The sequence below is a fragment of the Gigantopelta aegis genome, chromosome 9, assembly GCF_016097555.1.
Source record: "Gigantopelta aegis isolate Gae_Host chromosome 9, Gae_host_genome, whole genome shotgun sequence".
NCBI lineage: Eukaryota > Metazoa > Mollusca > Gastropoda > Neomphalida > Peltospiridae > Gigantopelta > Gigantopelta aegis.
This window is the reverse complement of record NC_054707.1, coordinates 27,486,332-27,504,278: the sequence shown is the minus strand read 5'-3', so window position 1 is coordinate 27,504,278 and position 17,947 is coordinate 27,486,332. Positions and strand designations below refer to the sequence as shown.

General features: G+C 35.6%; 2 protein-coding genes across 3 annotated transcripts in view; one reads left to right on the top strand and one right to left on the bottom strand.

Moving 5' to 3' along the window:
- LOC121380608 (vacuolar protein sorting-associated protein 18 homolog) overlaps positions 1–13,154 on the bottom strand; it is a 56,672-nt gene extending 43,518 nt beyond the window's left edge. Inside the window, exons 1-8 of one of the 2 annotated variants that reach the window (XM_041509503.1) lie at positions 13,044–13,154; positions 9,780–9,872; positions 7,711–7,784; positions 6,262–6,371; positions 4,785–4,933; positions 4,292–4,376; positions 1,113–1,192; positions 271–383 (exon numbers count right to left, since the gene is read on the bottom strand). In XM_041509503.1, the coding sequence (XP_041365437.1) occupies positions 271–383; positions 1,113–1,192; positions 4,292–4,376; positions 4,785–4,933; positions 6,262–6,371; positions 7,711–7,784; positions 9,780–9,869 (701 nt within the window). In that variant the 5' untranslated portion in view covers positions 9,870–9,872; positions 13,044–13,154. The remainder of the gene's footprint in view (positions 1–270; positions 384–1,112; positions 1,193–4,291; positions 4,377–4,784; positions 4,934–6,261; positions 6,372–7,710; positions 7,785–9,779; positions 9,873–13,043) is intronic. The other variant, XM_041509504.1, reaches the window with a different exon arrangement.
- Positions 13,155–14,284: 1,130 nt separating this feature from the next.
- The window catches only part of LOC121380588 (myotubularin-related protein 13-like), a 114,659-nt gene continuing 110,996 nt past the window's right edge, over positions 14,285–17,947 (top strand). Inside the window, exon 1 of the mRNA XM_041509472.1 lies at positions 14,285–14,396. Within this exon, the coding sequence (XP_041365406.1) occupies positions 14,342–14,396 (55 nt within the window). The 5' untranslated portion in view covers positions 14,285–14,341. The remainder of the gene's footprint in view (positions 14,397–17,947) is intronic.

Sequence of the window (17,947 nt, the reverse complement as noted above, 5' to 3'; positions counted from 1 at the left end):
AAAATACCTGATGGGTGCACATGGACAATTGATCCTACCACTAGTTGAGATGGGAAAATACCTGATGGGTGCACATGGACAATTGATCCTACCACAACTTTGCCTCAGGTAAGCACTCTACCATATCAGGCAATGGCTACACTCAAATCACGAAAAGATGAATACAACAACTTAAAAAAAGTCAAACAAATAAAACAAATGCCATTGAGAAGACGCTCTGACTGGCTTTGAAAACTAAGTGCCCACTTTGCCTACACGCGTGACACATACCCAGGAGTAGTAGCCAAGATGTAGTATCGATATTCCGTCATCGTACTGGATGGCATTCTGTCAAACTGGAGACTGGTTACAGGTATTGGCTTGTCAGTGCCCAAGTTGAAGAGCTGTAACAGAAAAAACACATTGGAGATGTGTCCACAAAAACATGTGTGAAATTGCCGACTTTCAAACATGCAAGCTTAATGCTGTAAGGGCTTGAACTAAGGTGGAGATGCTTTCAACCTCATGCTTAAAGAAGAACTGAGATATTTAAATTAGTTATATATATTATCAATATTATCATAGTATACAACTTAATGTTGTTAATGCAACTCATTGATAAGATGCAAGTGAGTTGCATGTGTCAGTCTTATTGTTGGATACCTGCAAAATGTCAAGGAATCAATAGGGACTTAAACAAGCGAACAATAGCAGTGAAGTCAGAACATACCGTTAACTGTTCAATACATTACTCCCTTAACTGATGACAATCGACTACGAAAATACACGCAGACGTTATCTGACTGATCTTATTAGTATAGTCGTTTGTGATCCATTGCCGTTAATGCTACTCATTGATAAGATACAAATAAGATACAAAAAAATTATTATCAGTTCGCTGTATATGCACTAATTTACACTGAACTTCACAATTTGGACAAAAACATTGGATCGTTTTAACAGTGAATTCGCTATACATAGTTCATTCTATACATTAAAATTTATTAATACTATATAGAGGGTAAAATGGGGACTTTACAATCAGTTCGTTCTAAGGGGTAGTTTGTTGTAAGTGTGTTCATTCTGAAAGTACTTTACTGTAGTTGGCATGATTAAATAACAAAATATCATACCTGTTTTAAATACTGATCGAGACTACTTTGAAAAAACCTGTTGTCCTCATTTGCTGTTAGTTCTGTTTCAATAATAAGTCCTGCAATACAAATTTTAATTCCGTTAGCATAAATATAAGAATCATGCATGCATATATATGTGTTTGTAAGCAAGTGTTTACAGCCTCACTAACACTGTCACTAATGCACACACATACACACACTAAAACAAACAAACATGGGGATGGAGTCCAGCAAGCTTTTTTTGCTAAACATTTTCAAACTATTTTAAATGGTTTCCGATGTGGTCATTCGATTTAACATGCATCGTGAAAACCAGACTATCAAATGTTAGTGACAAACTGTAGGCTGGACTTACTTAAGCACCAAAATAAGTTGGGAATATTGTTCAGGATACCAGTGGGTAGCAAAAATCAAGAAAGTGGAGAACAATACTTATTTTTCCACAAAATCTTATAAAACAAAAGCACTACCACCTACATTTTAATCAATTGTGGGTAATTTAAATTTAAGATAGATATACAAACTTTTATTACCTTTTAAATAAATTCCATGTGTTTTGATTGGTCAATAGCTAATGAATATCACAAGTACACCGTGTCATTTGCGGGAAAATACAGGATTTGTGGGAAAATACAGAATTTGCCGGGGTGTACGAAATGTCACGTGACTTGCTCGACTGGTTGTACAAAAATATAAACTGTGGATATGACAGACAACATTTTCTCTAACACACCTCACTGATTACATTTTCTAAGTCTTAAATTCATTTAAATGGGAATACCACAATTCGGTAAATTTTATTTTTACTGTTTATTTGAAAATTTCTTGAGGACGTTTGGCCAAAAAATGTGCTAGATTGTAGTTTTTCGCATATTAAAAGCTAACACTAGAATATATCATTGAGTAATCAGTTAGCGTGTTAGAACTTGGGCTTATTATCACGAACATATTTTAAGTAATAACTTGACATGCTTTTTTACAGGTTCTACAAGTTAGTACAACCCAACAAATATTTTTGTTCGGTTACGGGTGTTCAATTTTGTTTTCCCCGATATGATTACAACATAATCATAAACGTTTAAAACATGCAAGATAACAAGGTGCTAAGAGTTGTCTCCCTTTGCGAATCACAGGGTTCGAATTGATTTCAGAATGAAACCACTCGGAATCCTTGTTGACACTCTTAATACCCAAACAGCTAATAAAAAAGCAGTAATACCTTGCATAGTTATTTGTTAACAAAAAATATATAATTTATTATGAGATACAGCATAACGAGGATCATATTTATCATACGATTTCCCTTGTATGTCATAACTAAATCGTATGTTCTCCTGGCATTGTCGTTTAACGATTGGCTGTTGTAAGAGTACATTTCTTTCTGATTGGCTGACACAATATTCCACAGATACTACTTTCATTCATACATTTTTACTACGAGTATAAGCTGATCACATGCCGTAATGACAAATACATGTTTTTAATTAATTTAATAAACCCTTGATTATTTATGATAACTTGTATTATATTACAATGTAGTTGTGACACATCAAACACTTAATTTCGCACCCTTGTTTTGGCTTCGTACATAATAAATGTAGCATATCTTACCGTAATTTCACTTGAAAGTCATATTTAGTAAAAGGTACAATGTTTAATCACAAGATTTTCTTCAAACACATTCAGGTGCATTAGTAATGTTCAAACAAAAAAATTTCAATAGCAAGTTTGCATTGGAATTTTTGCAGCATTCTTAAAACGGAAACATCATGTACCCAATTTATAGTTATTGTAAAGACATGCAAAGTGGCGTCATTGGAATACTGACGTCATTCAAATTCAAAATTAGCTATATTATTACAATGCTTCGCCACATTAAAATAAAAACTTGTCTACTAACCTTGACCCCTGTCAAATTTCTATAACAAGCAGACAACACTGTTTACAGGTTGGTATTATTTTTAATTTTTTTTCATAATGATATATCTGGAGAAAATATTAAGTTTAAGTTTTAAAAGATGAAAGAAATAAAAAGTACCTTTTGTCAAATTATTCATATGAAAATATTACCATTGGATATGTTTTATTTATTGTGTACGAAGCCAAAACAAGGGTCCTAAAAGTGGCGGTCGTCGACCTTAGCAGACGACAAAATTGTGTAGAACGCAAAAATGGTTACTAATGATCGAGTAAATTTTCTCGTAAAAATTGACGGAAGACTTGTTGGTAGGGTGCTTAGCATTATCCAACCCCTGGGAGCATTTAATGTCTTAAATGTGCAAGGTACTTTCAATATTAACGTTTATCCGCAATCAAAATCCGTGTCAGCTACCAGTGTTGTGACTCCATCACTTGACCCACAGTAAGCATGACTGGTTTGTTGCAAATGAGGTGAACCACATTTACTGTTTCCTGGTTATTACTTAATACATTTAACTCGTTACTAATTAATTCAATTACTGTGTATTTGTTTGCTTTTTAGTATACACGTTTTACAATTTATAGCTGTTGATACATGTGTACTCTTTACTTATGGGCGTATAAATATGAATTCACTTTAGAAAGGGTTGTGATTTGGTTTTCAAGACATCAATGAACAAACATTACTTCGCCGTTAAGGAAACGTTAGTTTGTAAACAATGACTGGAATGTTCATTTCGCAAGACAGTTCTATGGTAATAAACAGAATATTACACTGGTGTCCATGACAGACGATGTTTACGACATTCGTGCTTAAATTATCGCATTTCCCTCGCTTTCGCTCCGGAAATGTGATAATTTAGGCACTTGTGTCGTAAATGTCGTCAGTCATGGACGCTCATATAATATCCTCTATATATTTTGAGGAATTTGACGTTATTAAACTCAAACTAAAAATGTGTTTACTTTATTTAAAAGTTTGACTGTTAGTGTAATTTTAGTTGAATCATAAAACAAAGATTTAAAAGTTAATAAATTTGTTACGCAGTTTTTGGACAGGCATACAGGATTGTACGCCCCTTCAAAATGTGTATTTCCTTCGGCTGTACCTCTGGAAATACACATTTTGGAGGAGCGTACAATCCTGTATGCCTGTCAAAAAACCACGTAACTAATAGTATCAGTATGTTAAGAACAGCAATATGAATGTATAATAAAGTATCAGTGTGATAAAAAATGACAAAACTGATGTTTACCTTTACTAGTGCCAATCAGTATAGAACTTGTGGTGGTTTCACTAGCATTTTGCCAGTTCCAGCCTACACTGTCAATCAAGTGACCCTGCAATGAAACAATAATTAAATCAAAATAAAACAAAATATTAAATGTAAAAGTATAGATCTAGGCACTGTTAGCAGCAATGGGCATTACTTAGTGGGTTTCTTATTCAATATTTTACACTATAAATTATAATCAGTTATCATGTTTGACTATTAATAGTTGATGATTAAATATTATTCAAATATTCTTTTGTTACTTTCATTACTTCAAACAAATATGCACACTTGTAGAAATTGAATAATTCAGAAGTTATTAAATGGTCATTTTGAAGTACAGAGCAACATCCATCCATGATTTCCATATATTCTAATTTTACTTGTAAACTATTAGTAAAACTAGCCATTTCTTAAAGTTCACATTTCATTGATATCCTGACACCACACTCTCAATCTCTGTCACAGTACCAACCTTTAGTTTTGGTATCAGCTTGAGTTTTTTGGAATTTCGGGAAAGGTAGTGGTTCTCATTCGAGTTCATGGAGATGATAAGATGACGTCCTGTTGGGTCTAGAAATATCTTGTGAACTTTACCATCGCCAGGCTGCGGAATTTCAACCTCTGAAAATACAGCAAGACAGCCATCAATACAAAATCTCAAGAAGCAAGAATTAGTTTCTTTTCTTTTTAAAAAAAAACTCACCACAAACATTTAACACAGAGACAAAGACATTTTTAGTTTTTTGGACATTACAAACATGGATGATGATGATGATGAGATGACTGGTGAAGCCGCAGTATTTCTATTTTAGTATGGGACTATTTGACAGGGCCGTGCTCCACGGTCAGTTGAGCTATCTCAGCATCTCCTGAGCCCAGAGTACACAGAACCTGCAGTGCATGCCGGGTAATCATCCCCCATGTGGGGTCATACATGTATACTTGGGAGACACACCCATATTTCGCACCCGTGAAGTGGGTGAAACTCGGTGCATGTGGCCTTATACCTACCCATTGAGCCTAGCGGTGCACTCACTCTGGGTTAGAGCGGTACTGGCATGAAAAATCCCCCATTGCCTCAGATGAAATATGAATGCAGTACCTACCAGCCTCAAGTTCGATGGCATAACCATAATACCACAGAGGCCAGTAAGAATTAGTTCTTATCTTCCATATCAGACATCAGCTTATTAGGCAATTCAAAAGTAATACACAACATGAGGTGTGTACGTTTAGTCAGGACAAAATATATTATTATCTATTTTGGTACATTGAGTTTGTCTTACAAAATGTAACAAATTAAAGATTTGTCAATTCTAATTTTAGGTCTGGGACAAATTTATCATGAAATATATTTGCCAAATTCAACTTTAATTCATAGTAAGCAACATGGCCAAAGACAGTTTTAATTATGGGTGTTGGGTACAGAGATATTGTCTTAACTCTGTAGTAAAATGAGGCATTTTAAAGCAGACTCCTATTTTCTGTTAAAGGAACATAAACTAAAAATATGTTCTTTTTTCACAGAAGCTAAACATAGAGAGTGTTGATTTGACTGTGATGACAGTAGGTTCCATCAATAGGATGTGTCACAGTTCAGAACACATCAACTGATCATGAACATATTGAGTAATTATTTATCTCCTGAAAACATTTGAATTTGTTTTGAACATGTGGAGTGCTAAGAGTGTTTGCAGGAGATTAGCCACTCATAAATAAATATGATACGACCAGATGTCAAAACATTATTATCATCATCATCTTGTTCACCATCACCATCATCATTTCCGTCCTCATCATAAAAAAAAAAAATTAAAGTACTCATCCAATCAAATATTACAGAGAATCAGATGGTGACCACAAAAGTAATTTAAACTGTTCCTTGTGCACCAAACATTGTCCTACTGATATATATTACATGTACATTTTTAAATGAAATTTTAACTCACCATCAGGCATGTCAGGATGTTCCAGATCCAGTCTGAGTAGAACATTTGAACTCATGGCCATTACCAAAAAGTTGTTACAGACTGCAAGGTGGGTGATAGCGTCAGGTGGTCTAAAACATTAAATTATAAATGACAACTGGCCTCAGTGGTGTACAGTCATGAGACACTTGCTGGGCTGAGACAAAAACAGTGGGTGCATCAGGGGGATTCACTCAATGACCAAACACAATTCTGGTGAGTATGATAGAGTTACATGCCCCGTTCCCCCAAGAGATAAGTTAACTATCATGTTGCATTGGGTAATATAAAGAGTATATCTGCATATTTATGAGGTGGAGTAGGGCCTTTACAATGACTTCTAGCTTTAACACTGATAATTAACTTCTGTCTTGGGACACACACACAGCCCAGATATGTGCCACTTGGAACAGTAGAATAAAAACACAAAAATAAATCTAAAACTTTAGAATAAATGTAATTTCCTACAAAATATAGGAAGTGGTCTGAATATAGGCTTTAGCCCTGTCAGCCATTCCCATCCATTAAAGCCGCACACCCTAGTTCCATCCAGCGAAAATAAATTATAATTTGGTTAATCTACAAACCTGTAACACACTTAGATCACGTTTTTATCAAATGGAGTGAAAAAGCAGGTTTTATGTTGATATATACCATGGGAATCCCCATGTCCCAATTGCTTGAAATAATTTTTAAAGTTAGTATTCTGTTGTCACCGGTAGATGTCGCTCAAAGCACAACAATGCCTACAACAATGCCTACGTCACGACAAATTTCACAGACTTGGGGTGCGTTCGTTTCACCTCTCCTGGACATGTTCCAACTGTTCTGTCCTGGTTGTATCCCCTCTCCAGATATCGTAAGACTTAGCAAAATTATTGGTTTCAAGGGTTTGTAACGTTTTGTATTGAGACACTTACTTGTCTGAACTTTATTGTTACTGAAAACGTTCACGAACTGTGAAGAAAAATCTCACGAATGAACAACAACAAATCGGATGTTGATTGCACGAACCGTGCACGAGAAAACAAACCGAACCAAAATGATAACAGTCACGTGACATACCAACGTCTGTGACATTGAAATGGAAATATCCCCTCTAAAAATAGATTGGACCTCGCTTGCTTAACGTTTTTTCTCTCGATATCACGTCTTGTGAAAAAATTCAAAAAATGCATTTCGTGGTTTTACAAACATCAGGATTACCAAAAAGCACTTCAGGTGAATGGAAATGTGTATTCTAAATAATAAAATGTAAGTAAAGTGCAATTTTATTTGTGAAAAATGGGGTTTAATAGCAAAAAACAACGCCGTAATGGTTAACAAATAAACGTAACTAGGGTGTGTCCTTTAAGTTATATCCAATGCAAATAAATACTTCACTGGACTGTTTCAATCAAAATAGTATTTCCTCAAAATGTCAATACATACTTGAAGTTGACTTTTTTCTTGCTGAAGATTGGCTGCTCTGCTTCAATTCTAGCATCCACAAATCCAGGACCGATCTGCAAGATACACAAACCTATGTAATTATATTTTTTAATTAATAACTGAAATGCAAGTTTCAAGAAATGTGATTACAATAAGAATAATTATGTCAAACTAAAACATACACTACATAAAAAGACTTCATTACAGTAACTTGTCTTCCTTCAGCACAATATTTTTAATTTAATTATTCCAAATATACAGCGTACATATATTACAAATGAATAATTAAATGTTTGTTATAGTGGGGATTTTGATTGGATCATTGAATACAGCAAATAAACAATAGACTATAATCAGGTACACACACCGCTGGGGTGCAGAAAGTACTCGCCCACTTGCCAAATGTGAGTAAAACTTCTGACAGACGAGTTAAAAAATGCAACTACCAGTCTGGCGGGTGATCTGGTTTTTTCTGACTTGACTGTAATTCCGTCACCCCTCACCCATCGAATCCACATCAGCCAAACTATTCAAACAAACTGTTCAGAATCATGACGAAATACACAACTATACATGTACTGCATTGTCAACTTCAGAAACGCAGCCGGTGATGAAATACACAACAATGCATGTACTGCATAGACGATATTTCAGAAATGGAGCCAGTCACAGGTCAATACATGTACTTTCTAGAAATGACTTGTTTATGTTGAAAGTATGATACCGGTGTGTTTTGAATAGACTGTTCTGTTAAATACTTGTCACATGAATTTTATAAATCTATATGAAAGAAATGTGTAACATTTTGTATTTACCACAATATTTAAAAATTGATTGATTTGTCAATTAAAGTTTGGCATTTGATTTCATTTGCCACATGATGTTGATCACTTACCAAGTGGTATATGATATATATGAAAGATGATAAATACCTATCATTTGAAGTAAAGTCAGTGTATATTCTAATGTCATTAAACAATAATACATTATTCAATAGGCTGGCAAACTAATTCTGGCAGGCTAGTCAGTTTTAGTTGTGTCTAGTCAGGCAGACTAGTGAAATATTTTCCATTTCTGCAACCCTGCATACCTTATTGTAAAACTATTACAGAGTGGGTGAAAAAATACAAGCCTTGTGACACACCGATATCACACATTTATTTATCAGTACTTAAAATTACTGGGTACAGTGAATTTGTACACTGAAAGCAAATTACAGTGAATTTGTACATAAGTTCAGAAGAGAAGATTCTTCCTCACCATCGATTTTCAAATGATAAACACTGAAAATAATATGATGTGAAAATAATATTATAGTCAGCAGACTTTCATTTTTGAAAAACTCAGTAGCATGAAAAATTGCACGAAAACTTGCACGTAAAAGACAGGAAAATCAATTCCTTAAATAATCAGTTAGACCCCTCTATTGTAGTTTGTTCAAACAAGGGGGAACATATTTTGCATTCCTCATATTGAATTTAGTGGAATGAAGACACATGATAGCACTCTCAACACTCAAAAATGAAAGTCTGAGCGATGAATGTCATGGGACCTCTAATCAGGATAATACTAAAGCCTATAAGAATGATGTGATTTCATTAGTTCATTTTAATTATGAACATCATAAATTAACTACCAGCTAATATTATTTGATCAAGAAAGAGCTTTTAAAACCATATGGTAGGGTTCATCAACATGCACAAATTAGATTGCAAAAATATCAACTTTCGTTCAATATTTATTCTTTGTAATTTCTATATCCAGCAAACATTTATTAAACAGGCAGAAAAAACCCAGCTAGCTACTGCCTATAAATGACATTCATGAAAATACCAATATTGCATATTCCCATTTTCTTCAAGGCTTTTAAAAATGCATTGACCCTCACCCCAATTTATAAGTTATCTTCTCAACATGATTAAACTAATGAAATAAAATAAAAATGTTCTTTAATTAATATTAACTCACATAATTTGTGAATATTCAGATATTCAGATTATTCCTTATGCATACCCATACTAAATGTTTGATAATTATATACTTATTTTATTAAACTAAATACCACTCACTGGATCTCGCATTGTGGTTACCTGGGCACTACTAACTCCAGATGCAGCTTTTGCCGAATCTTCTTCATACTGGTCAAGTATGGAAGCCATCACCTGAAATACACAACCATGTTTGTTATAATATATATATTGTACAGGTGTATTGTCAAACTTGTTCCGTCAGACATCTACATGTATGATACAAACTCTATAACTGGTTCATTTGTGACTTTTCTTTACAATTTGGAAGCATTTTCATTGACAATAAAGTTAAACAAGTAAGGATATTAATACAAAACTCTACAAATCTCTAAAACCATCAAGTTGTTTTTGTTTATTCCTTAAAATTACCAACATTGAGCCCACTTGACTTGAAGAAATTGTGTTAAAATGGGTGAAGATTAATTAACATTTGGTCTGTGTCACATGACCTCATGTATTCCATGGGGCAGGACATAGCTCAGTGGTAAAGCACTCAAATAATGCATATATCAGTCTGGGATTGGACCCATTGGGCTATTTCTCATTCCACCCATGAGATGTTGGCGACTGCTTAGCAATCTAGCGCAGTCATGTCGATCCCATGTAGAACACTGGTCAAGTTGATATGGACCTGGGGATCCCAGCGGAACCCATCAACCGCATGAAGGTTGAATCATCCAGCTTAAAGATCTGTGACATCATAGACGACTGACCTGCGGAAAACCGTGGAGAGGGTTACCCATGACAGCTGCGTTCTCACTTTGATGAGTTGAAAACTGTCGACTTCTATCTCGAACTGACTGCTGAGTGGAAGTTGCAGTAGACCCATTAACCAAGTATACCGTCGGTGCCGTTCATCGGATCCACTGTAGACTACAGAGTAGGGTCACACGAAGTGACAATGGCCTGAAGTCCCGGAACTGTGGCAGCATTATAGCTGGAAAAGTTATGCTGTCATAAGTTTTCTCGATGACCGGCATAAAGAAAAAACCCTTAGAAGCCAGGAACAAGTGTGTCCAATGCTGTACGGCTGTGGAGAATTGAACCATGGACAGTCCTGTCAGCTCCCCATGAAATCCGAGTCTCAAGACTGTGTAAGCAATGCTTCCTCTGGAAGTGGCAAATGGAAAGTAGGAATGGGACGGTTCGGGGGTTTTTATTTTCAGTTCGGTTTTTGGTTTTTGGTGCAGGGTTCAATTTATTCACGATACGTTTTACAAGTAGTACAAGTACGCCAATTATCATACGTACATATTTAAGACATTTTATTTTTAATGGTCATTTGTAAAATAATTTTAAATATAAAATTATATCTGGACTAGATAACAAAAATTGCATTTTTACCATGCCATGTTAGTGTGTTGTGTCTGGGATACTTGGGCAATGTGTCCCCCAGGATTTGAGTTCAGAGAGTTGGCAAAATAATTTGGGGGCGAGAATGCTAGGGATAGTCTCTCCGGTATTTTTTTATTTTTAAATTCAGTTGTCTTTAGATGCATTCTTGAGTACATAATGTATGGGTGTGACACATTATAGAATTCTAAAAGAAAGATATAAGTCAAGGAAAGTACATATATTTTTTTTAAAGTATGGATTACTCGATATAAGCACAAATACATAATATATAGGCTTAAGTAACTGTTGATTATTTAACTCAACACAAGTGACATAAAAAGCTATCACGGATTTTTTTTAAAAAGCACAAGTACATGCACATAATATATAATAGTGAATTATTTAACTAGTACCTTTTCTTTTCTTTTTTTTCTTTTTTTGCACTGAAAGTGAAAAAATAAATCCACAAGGATTTATTTAAAGAAAAAGTGCAAAGTAGTTTGCGTACATTGTAGTTCAGCAATTGCGGACGATTTCGTCCCGATAAAAACTTAAGGAAATTAGCGATGCTGAATTGTTTTAAATTAATATGACGGAAATTGGACCCCATTTTATAATTCTTGAAATTAACACTTTTTTACTTTTTTCCAATTTTGACATACTTAAAATGTTTAATCTCACAGAGGATTAATCACTGAGGTCAGTTCCTATTTTGGGATGTTACAATTTTTACGGTCCCAGCAAGACATTTGCGGGTTCTGTGCAGGATCCGAACAGCACCTATCGCCAATGCAAACATGTCCGGTTTAAGGGAATCGAATGCTATGATTGGCCGAAATACTTTCGGGGTAATTGGGATTACCAGCAATGAGCAGAAATGTTTATACATGTACAATTTACAATTTAATTTTTTTTTAAATCGCGGTTTGCAAATTGGGAAACCATGGGCCTAAAACTATGGTATTCCATATCGAATAATCATCCCATCCCTAATGGAAAGCAGTCCACAGGCATGCCGATCAGTTGTGCTAGAAGGTTGTGATGATCCGGAACGCATACAGTCCCAACAGGGCCCATCGGCTGCCCATGAAGCTTGATCTAGACTGCGGATGAGTCTACTGCGAATAACTTGTGGAAGACCGTGGAAAACCGCTGCAGTCACTGCTTCGACGAATAATGGACGGTCGGCACGGGATGAGTGAGCCACGGGTACCGTATCGCCCGTAAGCACGGTTGTAATAAGCACCATGATGAAAGCCATAAGTGGTTGCTGGTCTCTGGAAGTAACAGTAGCAGCTGATCATCGGAGCTGGTGAAGCCCCATGTACCAGCCCAGGAGCCATCTCACCCATGGACACAGGGCCATTGACACTGTAACAAGAGCCGTCGATAGTAACTGGTCAGCTGCAGAGACAGAAGCTGAAGGACCAGCGGGAACCGCTGGACCGACATCCAACATTCGTAGTGGCAAACATTGCAGTGAATGTCTTTCGGCAAAGTAATTACTACAGTACTTCTGCAACACACCTTTCATACAACACCAGAATTTTGTTTCTAGCTTCTATAATAAAAAAGTTATAGGAGTTATTTAGTTATTAGTGGTAATTTTTGTTGGTAACCATGGAAATACTTCTGTAAAAAATAATTGCACCACTTTCAGACCCTACATCCACCCTGGTGATAACCCCCATAGACCCCCCCCCCCCCCCCCCCCCCCCCCCCCCCACCCCCCACCCCCCCCCCCCCACCCCCCCCCCCCCACCCCCCCACCGGCCTCGGTGGCGTAGTGGTTTGGCCATCGGTCTACAGGCTGGTAGGTACTCTGGGGAGAATTGTTCGGGAGGGGGAGAGATTGTGATTGGGGCGTGTTAACCTCAGGAATACGTAGTAACCTACATTATTAGTTATAACAGTGCTATATACGACACAATAAGGACTTTTGTGGTTGGCTATCTACCATGAACTAACCGTGTAGGTTTAATGAGAATATTTCACACTTTGTTTCGCATTCTCATTCTCAAGAAAAGCACTTCCTTGTTTAGACTGGTACTCTGTCGATTTTGGCTAACAATCGAAATACTAGTATTTCGGTCCGATGTCACTCGGGACCAATCGGATATTCTCGCATCTTTTGGCCGATGTTTTGGAAATGGGCGAGGTTTTCCGAATGATTGAATACCATAATAAAATAAATTCGCATATTCTAGCGTTCATTTTATTTTTATTTTTATTTAAAGAAAAAAAAACCGGCTCGGTAGTGTGATAGTTTTAGCCATCGGACGTAAGGCTGGTAGGTACTGGGTTCGCAGACCGGTACCGCCTGTCACTCAATCATGTAGGTGTAAGACAATTACACCGACTTCTCTCCCACTAAGGGGCCCAGCCCTGCCACCACCCCACCCCACCCCCTAAATTTTTCGACTGTAATTATATATATTTTTCTTTTCTTTTCTTTTCTTTTAATTGTTTACGTTTAAAAATCCGAGGAATCCCTCCATGAACGTCTGTGGCCTTCAGCCACATGTCACATTTTTTGTCATCCCCTCTCCCCCAACAGATTGGTAAACTTTTGATAACAAGTTTGCTTTGTTTAACGACACCACTAGAGCACGTTGATTTATTAATCATCGGCTATTGGATGTCAAACATTTGGTAATTCTCAATCTGACATGTTACGTAGTCATCTGATCTGAAGCCCGTTACATTTTTTCAGCAAGATGTTGTGGCCACGCCTGTCATGGGTGCAGGTGTCGGCTTTTGAGTGAGAACCAGCAGCACGACCGGGGTCGGTATGGGCATTTGTGGCATATGTCCCATTAGTAGCAACTAAACAAGAAGTCTTTTATATGCACCCTTCCACAGACAGGATAGCTCATACCACGGCCTTTGGTATACTAGTCGTGGTGCACTGGCTGAAACGATAACTATCCATAATAATAATAATAACAATTATTGTTGTTGTTGTTGTTACTACTACTTACTAACTACTACTAATACTAATACTAATACTAATACTAATACTAATACTAATACTAATACTAATACTATTATACTATTATTATTATTATTACATGTATTATTATTATTTAAGTTTGATGTTTGTTACATTTATAAATGGTTTACGGTAAAAAAAAAAAAAAAAAAAGTGCGGTTATCTCCCTTACGTTAAAAATTCCGGAAATGCAACAAAATGTATCAAAAAGTCAAAATGGCGACAGAGTGATGGAAAAAGTCAAGCAATGCCATAATTTTTTTAGAATATTGCGATGTCTCGCCTGGCTGACTACTTCGTCGTAGTAGGATATGACCACGAAAAAGAACGTAAGAAATGAGCAACATACTTCCTGTATTAAATAATTTCATTATATTGTAATATTTTTCGTTTTAATCATACGTAACATGTAGATTAATAATGCATAAAGTTCAAACTAGCCTACTTACCCAGCCTTACTTAGCTATCTACTCTATCATTGTATATTTATTGCGTTTTCAGTTCATCTTATAAAAACTTGTTTAGCCTTGGGTTTATATAACTAATGGTGATGGCAATGGTAGAAAACTTTATTTTTCCTTTGCTAAACTTATACTATTATAGATCTGCTGAGATGGTCAAAAACTAAAAAAGTGAGGTGTGATGGGTTGCAGAATGGATTGCCCTCAGTGGACTGCAATTATTTTCCAACCCCAACCAATGCCAATGGCCTGTACTGTCCTGCCTATGGAAAAATGCATACAAAAGATCCCTTGCTGCTTTATTGTTAGAAATAGCATACACTATGTATGATGTACTTACATGGAGTAATCGGTACCAGTAGTCACACACATAAGGACAAACAGTAAAGTAAACACTTGTAATCGAAAAGCAATAAAATAAATATTATTTACTTAACCAGTTGGTCCAGTGCTACATGTGGACCTTAGTCCTATATATAACCACTATTTGTTGTTAATGTCTATTCCCAAATTCATTTGCTAAGCAAGGTTTTAAACAGAACTTAAACCATAACTAGTACTAGTAGTAGTAGATGGGCAATCCATTCTTGTTACATGTTGGGCAGTTTGGATCCTTGTATTTGGTATTGGAGAAAACAGAATTTTCACTGATGAAAAAACAAATGATGTACATCACTTATATTTAATATCAAAATGTTTTTCATTTTAGATATATATATTCAGCTAATATGGACCAGGAAGTGTTTTTGTTTTCATTTGTTGATAAATGTAACATCACTGGTTAGCACATTCTTATGAGCTGTTGGGAAAATGTGACATGCATGACTATGAATCATGTGCAAAACGGATTACTCCATGAGACATGTATGTGGCAATTTTAAAACTAGATTTCCAGACTGTCTCTACCAAATGTCAAAGTAATTGATTAATGTATAATTGTGCTGCTAACGGTACTGATAAAGAAATATTAATTCCTTTTCATACCTTATGTTCATGTATGCAGGCATCGAAATAAATCAAGAACGGTCATTCAGGTTACCAGGAGGTTATCACATGTAAGAAAAATCAAGAACAGTGTTTCATTCTCGACAAAATTTTCAATGTAGTTTCATTTCCGAACTTAAACCAGGCAATGCATTCCAGACTTTTCGCGAAAAATCGCACTCATCAAAATGCTACGGCAAGTAAAAACCAAGCATTATTAATTTACGAAGTAATTGGTACATGTATGTAAATGCAGACATATGTTGCAAAAATAAACCAATAAACCTTCTAATTTTATGTTGTTTGGTTCATTGGTGTAGTTTGACTTCTCTTTCCTTTCAGGAATGGAGTTATAATTTATTAAAAAGTTTCAGGAGTAGTACTATAGAAATATAATTATGACATGTAGGCCTACTATACACTGATGCAGACAATCTGATTTTTTAATTACATTATGTACTGTTCATATAATTTGATGCACACAATTATATATATATACCTTTTCAGTGTTAGATGGTTTGATGAACGTGCAGCTAAACATATATATAGGAACCAACTTGTCTTAAATTTCATTATTATGTACAACGAACATGATTAGGATAGATGGGATGGGAAAAAAATCGCTGGTTCCAAGGTGGTTCATGAACTATGGCCCAAGCGTCTCAGGTGTGCACTACCGACTCCTATCATTAAAAAACATTTTTTTAAATAACTCGTGAAACGTAGCCTACAATTACTTCAATTGATAGTGTTTGTTGGGACATAGACATTCACGTGGCATTTTAATTCAACAATTACACAACCAGTCTCCCTCCCACAACATTTTGTAACACATCATTTGACATACCAAGTGCTACAAGTTACGAACGGCTCTGACAGCGTTACGTCTTTGATCTAGAACGGCCCCAATGTTGTTGATAAAAAATATTAAAAGTCTGACATTTGTCATTACAAAGGATTTTATCCTAAACGTGGGATGCCATAATAAAGATAAATAAAAAAACCCATAATTTTAGACACCATCATGAGTACGTAAAAAGTTGTTACGTAGACCAGCGTGTGCATGCTGAATTCCAAGAGTAAAAATAATCTGACCCCGATAGCTCTGATTGGTCAATATGCCACAGAGTGTTGCGCATCAAATCATGTTGCAGTCACATGGTCTGTGACTTTCTAACAAACGAAACAAAAATTAAATAGTCGGCAATGATCATTGATTAATGTTACTATAGTATGTACACATATAAATAACATACGCACATTCATTAACCTCTGGCTGAAATACAAAAATTTAAATTAAGTTTTATTTTATTTTTTATTTTTTTTTGAAGATAAAAAGAGAAATAATAGACATAAAAAAGTACCTAGGCTTATTCCTACATACCTATTATTTCATTTCCTTCTTTTTATTATTCTGTCTAAATTTCATTTTTTTAAAACTTTTTTAAAGAAAGTATAAAATTACACGATTGCTATTTTCGAGACCTCACGTAAGCTTTGTAGGCTAACAGTTATGAAGTGACACCCAACAAGTATTTAACAGAACAATCTATTCAAAACACACCAGCAACATACTTTCAGCATAAACGAGCCATTTTGAGGAAATATTGACCTTTGACCAGCTCTGATTCCGGAATGTCGCTCTTGCGCATTTCAGAACTCTGAAGTCATCATTATCAATGCGGTACATGTATTGTGTATTTCATCATCATTCTGAACTGTTTGTTTGAATCGTTTGGAATATTTGATGGCTGATGCAGAGTCGTGGATTCAGTGCAAAAAAATTAAAAACAGTAAAAAAAAAAAGCCCAGATAGCCAGCCGGACTGCTATTATTATTTTTTTTTTTACTTGTCCCAGAGAATTTGGCGAGCAGGCGAGTACTTTCTGCACCCCTGATCATTGTAAAAGAAATTGAAATTTTTACTCATTTTGAGCAAATGTTCACCGTATAAAGAAAAGTATTAATTTGCATAATTGTCTTTTATGGTCATCAAAAAGAAATGTGAAATAAAAGGGGTCATGTAATTTATATTGATAATGATCTTGGTTAGTTTCCTTTTATAATATGTAGGGTGCACACACATTGTTGGCATATATAGCAAAAAAATAGTCATTGTCAATAATCAGCAAATTCCAGATATATCCAAAGGTTCCCGAATGTTCCTGAATGTATAATTTGATACAAATGAGCAGTGGGACATATAGCCCAGTGGTAAAGCGTTTGCCTGATGCACGGTTAGTCTAAGATCAATTTCCGTTTGTGGGCCCATTGGCATATTTCTCGTTCCAGCCAGTGCACCACAACTGGTATATCAATTATGTGCTATCATGTCTGTGGGATGGTATATATGAAAGATCCCTTGCTACTAAAGGAAACATCAGTGAGTTTCTTCTCTCAGACTATATGTAAAAATTACCAAATGTTTGACATTC